General features: G+C 61.8%; 1 protein-coding gene across 1 annotated transcript; it reads left to right on the plus strand.

The window, feature by feature from the left end:
• The first annotated feature begins 1037 nt into the window (after positions 1-1037).
• PVALEF (parvalbumin like EF-hand containing) lies at positions 1038-5158 on the plus strand. Its single transcript, XM_055241850.2, has 5 exons — positions 1038-1071; positions 3049-3256; positions 3483-3618; positions 3890-4005; positions 4889-5158. The coding sequence occupies exons 2-5, from the start codon at positions 3151-3153 to the stop codon at positions 4933-4935; spliced, it is 405 nt and encodes a 134-aa protein (XP_055097825.1). The 5' UTR covers positions 1038-1071; positions 3049-3150; the 3' UTR covers positions 4936-5158.
• Positions 5159-7774: the final 2616 nt, after the last annotated feature.

Consider the following 7774-nt stretch of genomic DNA (forward strand, 5'->3'; position numbering starts at 1 on the left):
CCTCCCTCAAGAGGCTGCTGTGTCATCTGAGACCCCTGGGGCCCTGCCAATGGCGGATGACACTTATTACATTCATTGTCACCTGTCACACATCATGACCGTCACCTTCATTAGTGAGGACAATACCCTCACACCTCCAACATGAACAGAGGCTACTGCAGCCTATGTAAGAGGCCTGGATGGTCCTGTGGCCTCCAGTAGAAAGCCAGACCCCCGCCCCCAGCAGACAGCACCGTCCCTGGCTTTGCTCACAGGCCTGCGGTGCCCAACATGACCACCCCACAGGGGCGGGGCTATTGGCACCACCGTCCCTGGCAGAAGGTAACCGTGCCCCTGGTATATTCAGTGCCAGCCAGGGATCACCTTGGCCTTCCCTGCTCACCACCAAGGGAGGCACCGTGGTTTGGGAGGAGGACGTGGCTTGGATAAACTTTATCCCGCATGAACCTGGAGCCTCCCCCCCGCCACCGGCCTGCAGGCTGTGCTGTGCCCCTTCCACCTGGCCCAAGCCCCCAGGCTGGGCCACAGCACCCACTCGGCTGCCCCTTCAAACCCCACTCACGTGCCTGGCCCTGCAGCCTGTTTCCTGCACCAGAGCTGGGGGGGCAGGGTCCCCAGCCTCAATCTCCCTGCACCACCCCCACCGCCCGCAGCCCCTCCCACTGTGTACAACCCGCTGCACTGGAGGCCCGAGGTGTGGGTTCCAGCCCCGTGACCTTGGGCAGGTCCCTCAGCCCCTCTGACCTGAGGCTTCCAGCTGCTGTCTGTCCAGCTGGCCTCGGTCACCCGCTCACCAGCTCACTGGTGCCGTCTGTTCCTCCCTAACCCCACCCCAGATTTGAGGAGGCCAGGCACTGCTACGGGTCAGTCTGCCCAGCCCAATGTGGACACACCAAGTGCCTGCGAGCCCCTGGGAGCTGCCCATGCCAGGCTGGAGTGTCAGGGAGGGGCGAGGACAGCTGCAGCCCTGAGATGTAAACAGGCTTGCAGGTATAAAAGCTGGAGCCCCTGGGCCTCTCCGCACCCCAGCCTGACCCACCTTCCAGAACTCTCGAAAGAAGCCAGGCAGAGGTAAGCCCTGCCAAGGAGTGGGGTGTGGGTCTCTGGCCGCTGAGGTTATCCAAGCTGGATGGTGGGAACTTGGGGGCCTTCTCTTCATCCACAGGACAAGAGTGGCCCTGGGAGACCCTAGGGGGTCCAGGCGAGGTGGGGAAATGAGGTGGAAACAGAAGAAATGACCCTCCCTGCCAGCAGCACCACTACGAGCCCCAAGGGGGACTTCTCCTCCCAGATGAAGAAGATGGCCTTGGCCTTGGGCACGTCCCTATCAGACCAGCTGCATGTGCCTGGTCCTGCGGGGCACACGTGCGTGCATGCGTGTGCTGGCAAGAGCCTCTGTGGGCATGGCTGCAAGAGGCGGCTGTGAGCTGGGGCCTCTGCATAGGGAGCTGGACCTGCTCACTCTGCCCCTAGGCCCCCAGGCTCTAAGTGGGGACAGAGATGGGGTGGGGCTGGCAGGGCAGCGAGTCCAAGGCCTCTGGCCCCCAGACTCCAGCAGGCACACAGAGCCAGCTCTGGTCCCCGCACCCTGCCCCTGACCCAGAGGGACCCCACTGCCTCCATCACCCCTTCCCCCGAGAGGCCTCTCTCATCTCGGCATCTGCCCTTGGAGACTGGGTGGAGAATGGAAGGTCCAGAATGGCCCGGGGCAGGGCCTCCCGGATGTAGCAATGCTGGGGAGGTGTGTGGTCTGAGGGGTCTTAGCCCAGCCTGGAGGCTCCAGGGTCTCCAGCTGTGGAGGGTGGGTAAAGGGAGTGGGGAAAAAGAGGCCTTTCGGCAGGGCCTTTCCTGGCACTGAGGGCAGCCCCCAGAATCTGAGCAGGGCTCAAGGACAGCTTGTGTGGTGTCCTGCAGCCTCCCCCAGCCGGACATCCCGGCTCACTGAGATCCCATTAAACTCCAGCCTGGGCCAGGGATGCAGGAGCTATAAATAAAGCAGCAGCCTGGAGCTCCAGGCCCGCCTCCCACCCTGTCTCCAGCCCGGATCTCGGGCTCCCCTGCCTTCGTTGGGGGCACCCCTGAGAGCAGTGGGATTGGGAGTGGTGAACGAGACCAGCCCAGGGGTGCCCCCAGCGCTGGGCAGATGGGACATTGGTTCCTGGCTTGGCCATGTTTAGCCTGGAATTCAGCGCAGCCCCTCCTCTGTAAAGGAGGTGACATTGGGCCTGGGGCCCCGAGTGGTAGGCGGGTGTCCCCTCTTCCAAAATGAGTCCCCAAGATGCGAGGGTTGGGGAAGGGAAGCCAGAGTCCCAGCTCTGAATGAAGTGGGGCGGGGCCTGTCCTGAGGGCCTCCGAGGCCCAGGCCTGCCCCACATGCCCGCTCACCACTACCCTGCGGGCTGGGGGAATCAGCCACTGCAGGGGCTGTGGGGGCCCAGCTCCAGCCCCACAGCAGCGGGCAAGCCCATTCCCCACCATCTCCCTTCCCTCCTGGCTCCTCGCACAACCCTGTGAAGGGGCAGGCATCTCCCCACATCACATGGCAGCTGGAGGCACCATGGGTTGGGGAGCAGGACCTGGTCCAGGGGCTGCAACTGGTGCTCCTCACACCTCTGGGGCGCCAGGGTTGGGTTGCAACCCTTGACCTATGGCCTCTCTATCCAGAGGAGAGCAGAGATGCCTCTAGCCACTGCTCAGCCCCGCTCGAGAACACAGGCTGCCCCTCCTGGCAGCAAGAGCGTTCCAGAAGGCTCTACCACCCCGTGAACTTTCAAGAGGGCCAAGAAGCTGGGACACCCGCTTCCCCTTGCGCTCTGAGATAGCTGCTATGCTAAGCCCCAGAACCCAACCCCCCCTGGGGACAGCAACTGAGAGCCCAGCAGGTCACAAGGCGCTGCCGTGAGGGGCACAGGACGGCCCGGCCTCTCCCGCTGACCCCTCTGCCTGTGCCCAGACCCCCACCTGCCTGGCTGGGATCCCAGCATGTCTCAGGGGCCCTGGCACGACGCCAACACTGTGACGCCTGTCACCATTCCCACTTTACGGCAGGACCCAGCACCACGCGGCGTCTACGTCTGCTCTGGCCCAAGCAGCACCCCCAATCCGTGTGTGCACCCCACAAATTGACTCCCTATCCACCCCAGGACCAGGATGGAGGAGGACTTCTCCTCCCAGATGAAGAAGATGGCCTTGGCCTTGGGCACGTCCCTATCAGACAAGGACATTGAGCTGCTGCCCACGGACATAAGACACCACGGTACAGCATGCCCTCGCCTGGCGCGGCCCCCCACCTGTCCAGCCCACCTGTGGTCAGGAGATCTCACTCCTTTTCTGGGGCTGATGGGTCCAGGACACCAGGACCTGCGGCGGGCGGGGACATGGGGGTGCAGGGCCCGGCAGCCCCCATCCCAGGGCGGGGTCTTCCCTGGAGGCCCGGCTGGAGTGAGGTGGGCCCCTCCGTGAGCCCAGCCTGGTTGCCCCAGGGTCCTTCAACTACCTCAAGTTCTTCGAGCACATGCGCAAGTTCCACGCCTCGGGCCAGCTGGACGACGCCATCCGCAAGGCCTTCCAGGCCCTGGACAAGGACAAGAGCGGCTTCATTGAGTGGAACGAGATCAAGTAATGGCCGGCGGCCAGGGAGGGGTGGGGCCCAGGCCACCCAGACCACGCCGAATGCCCACCTGGCAGACCCAGCCTTCCCCCACCGGGTCCCTGCTGGCCTTGCAGCTGGCAGGGCTGGGCCAGAACCGGCTAGAGGCCCAGGAGGCCCAGAGGCCCAGACTCCCAGCCCGAAGTGCCCTTGCCTACAAAGTGCGGGGCGAATGGCTCGTGAGTCACTGGGCACTGGCCGGAAGCCCCTTGGCCCTGACTCGAGCCCCCTCGGCCCCAGGTACATCCTGTCCATCATCCCCAGCAGCGGGCCCACCGCCCCGCTGACAGACGAGGAGGCCGAGGCCATGATCCAGGCGGCGGACACAGACGGGGACGGGAGGATCGACTACGAAGGTGGGGGCAGCACAGCCGGGGCACCCTCAGGACCCTCCTTCCCCTGCTAGGCTGCCACCCTTGCCCATGGCCCCGCCCCGAGGGCACTGGTACACAACTCACAGATGAGGAAACCCAGGCTCAGGGGTCTGGGCTGGGAGCCAAGGGGCTCTTCCCTGGGCCAAGGGCACCACTGCAGAGAGGCGGCCGGGAGGGCTTTGGGAAGGCCAGCTGTGGCGGAGCCAGCGGGTATGGGGACTCAGGGCTCAGGGGTGCCATCTTCTGGGGGGCCCACGGTCTTTGAGGCTCTCCATGGCTGCCCTGAGGTCTGGGTCTGGGCCATCTCACCCCCACACAACCGCAGTGGCTGGCCACAGGCCTGGAGAGTGGAGGGCACACGAGGTGGGCTGGGCCTCCAGACACCCCTTGCCCAGCCACAGGCCATCCTCATTTGCCTGGGCCTAGAAACCCCAGCAAACCTGGCTTGTAGGGGGTCACAAGGCTTGACAGGCAGCCTGACCCCTCTCAGAATGCAGGCCCCCCAGCTGCTCCGTGCCTGTTTCCCCACTGACAGATGATCATAGGAGTGAGCATCTGCTCTCAGAAGGTCTGGTGGGAATTCCTGAGAGTCTCTGCAGAGACCCAGGCCATTGCAAGCCCCCAGTCCCCAGCTGGGGTCAACTCGTGACAACCAAGCAGCTGGGCCCAGGACAAACAGCTCCGGCGTGGGGCCCCCGGCCAGATGGGCTGGAGGCCTGGTCCCTGCTCAAGGGCTTGGGGACAGGACCCCCTGGACTGTGTAGTCCAGGCACACTCCCTCTGCCTCCTCTGAGAGTTAAAGGGCCTACAAGAACTGAGGGACACAAAACAGGGGTACTTACTAGAAATTGGTCTCCTGCTCTAGAATTTTCTGAATTGATCAAAAAGGAGAAAATTCCAAAGAAGAAGTAGCACCATGACCAGCCCTGGCCAGCTGAGGGGCTCCCATAGGGTAACCGCGGTGACCACGCACCTGGGCAGAAGCTGTTGGGGCCGGTAAGAGGCGGCAGCTGTGAGGGTGGACCCAGCTTTTGCCGGAAAATGGAAGAAAAGCAGCATTAAGTGAATGACGCAGCCTGGTGTGTCTGTTGGGGGTGCTGGTGTGAACTGGGGTGGGCGCAGGATCAGGGCCATGGGTCACAACAGCTGGGGGGCAGGGTGGGCGTGTGAGGGTGGGAATGAAGACACCTTCTCCCATCCCCAAGCCCCACCTGGCTGTGGGCAGCCCCCAAGGGCAACCCTGTAGCGAGAGTCCATCCGGGTGGGCCTCCAGTCAGCAGGGTACACAGTGCTCTCTGGGCCCAAATCCCTGAAGGGCCCCTTCCCAATGTGTAATGGGCCTGGCCTGGGGCCACACACTCCCAGTTCATGCCTCAACGCAGTATGAGGACACCTGCAGCCCCTGGGTGCCCCTGGCAGGGGCCTCGTTCCAGGCTGAAGCACCCGGCAGACCCTCCGCCCCCATCTCCTGCCTACTCAGGCCCCTAAGCTGGGCCCTTCTATCTCCCGGCTGTGTGTCTCCCTCGATGGTGCTACTCTCCCCACTTAGTGCTTCCGGTGGGACCCCAGCCCATTCCTTGGTCCTCTGTCCCACCCACACTCACCTGCCTGGAGCCCCCTCATCTGGTGGCTTCAGGGCCCCTAGCCCTGGCAGTTCCCAGCCCCCAGGTCCTGTGAGCAGCAGGGGCCTGGGTCCCCTTGGTGCCATTTGTGGATGTGGGCGTCGGCCTCCAGCTGCTCACTGGCCACACAGGACTCCAGGACCTCTGGGCTGGTGGCACTGAGGGTGTTGGGCGCCTGAGTCCTGGCTCACCTCAGAAGGGAAGACAGCTGCCCATCAGGGGAACCCTTGCTGGGCTTACGGGAGCGAGAACAGAGCTGTTCCAGGGCGAGTGTGGCAATGTCAGGGTCTATTTGTCACAGCAGCAAGAGTGAGGCTGATTCACACACCATCCTCACAGCCCACCTGCGGGTAACTACAGGCTCCATCGCGAAATACACACAGAGCCCACTGCCCGCACCACCCTGGCCACGGTCATTCTCGTCTGGGCAACCACCACAGCCCCCTGGTTGGTATCTCCACGTCTATCCTCTAAAGGTCCTTCCTCAACTTGGTGTCTGGAGGGCTCTCTCTCAGAACCCTCCCAGGGCTCTCCTCTCACACAGGGTGACTCTAAGGGCGTCAGGTACTCTGGCTCCCACTATCCCTCTGACCTGAGACCCCCAGGTCCTGCCCCTCCTGATGCAGCCACGTGGCCCCCTTGCCTCCTCAGCCAGGCGCCACCCTGCCCTGGGGCCTTTGCACCTCTGGCCCTCAGCCTGGCCTGCTCTTCCCTAGACATCCGGCTGCAAGACAGACTCCCTCTTCTTCGATGTTTTCTGCAAATGTCGCATCCCAACAAGGTCATCTTTACCTGCCCCGTTTGATATTTCACTCACCCTCGCCAGCATCCTGCGTCCCCCTGGACCAGGTCTTTTCCCCAAAGCACTCCCCATCCTCTAATATGCTATGACATTCGCGTATGTACGCATTTATTATGAGCAAACAAAGCAGGGGTGCTAAGATCCAGAGCAGGGGAGCTCCGAGAGGTGAGTGCAGGCGGTACAGGCTGCCCCATCGGGCGTCTGCCAGTCAGCAGTGGGACTGAGAGGGCACCGGGCGGCCTCCTGCTGTCCAGGGCCTGTCTGGGAGGAGGGGCTTTGGCTGCAGCTGCTATGGGTTACCCAGTGGGAGTAAGAACAGCAGAGAATCCGACCCGACCTCACCAACTGGAGGCTGCCCTCACTGTCAGTGCAGAGCCCAGAGCTCAGCCCCTCCCCTCCCTGTCAGCCAGAGCCACAGTGAGCCCACCGGACAGGGGGTTGGCAAAAGTCAGTCCCAGGGCCAGATCCAGCCCAACAAGGGCCAAACCTGGTTTTGGACTATCTGGGGCAGCTTTCGCGCTGTGCTCAAAGAGGCCATAGAAAGTTTGAAAATAAAAAGAAGGGGCCGGGTGCGGTGGCTCACACCTGTAATCCCAGCACTTTGGGAGGCTGAGGCAGGCGGATCACCTGAGGTCAGGAGTTCAAGACCAGCCTGGCCAACATGGCGAACCCCTGTCTCTGCAGAACGCACATTATTTTTAAATATGTAAAGCATTTACCAAAAATGTCCAAAAGCTGGGCCCTAAAGTGTGACTCAATCAAGTCAAAGGATTGAAATAATATGGAACATTCTCTGACCATAGAGAAGCTAAGTTAGAAATTTAAAAGATAAAAAAAGCAGAGGCCGGGCACGGTGGCTCACGCTTGTAATCCCAGCACTTTGGGAGGCCGAGGCGGGCGGATCACGAGGTCAGGATATCGAGACCACGGTGAAACCCCGTCTCTACTAAAAATACCAAAAAAAAATTAGCCGGGCGTGGTGGCGGGCGCCTGTAGTCCCAGCTACTGGGAGAGGCTGAGGCAGGAGAATGGCGTGAACCTGGGAGGCGGAGCTTGCAGTGAGCCGAGATTGCGCCACTGCACTCCAGCGTGGGCGACAGAGCGAGACTCCGTCTGAAAAAAAAAAAAAAAAGCAGCACAGTTCTAAACAGCCTATAGTTCAAAGGGACCATCCTGCAAATTTGGAAATGTTTCGCACCAAAGAAGAATGAAAATACAACGTGTCAACTTGTGGCTGCTGCTCAAACGGTGCCTTGAGGGAAACTCAGTCTTAGATGCAGACTCCAAAGGAAAAGGGCCTGGGAATCAATGGTCTAAGTATCCTTCC

Source organism: Symphalangus syndactylus, chromosome 14 (assembly GCF_028878055.3).
Source record: "Symphalangus syndactylus isolate Jambi chromosome 14, NHGRI_mSymSyn1-v2.1_pri, whole genome shotgun sequence".
Taxonomy (NCBI): Eukaryota; Metazoa; Chordata; class Mammalia; order Primates; family Hylobatidae; genus Symphalangus; species Symphalangus syndactylus.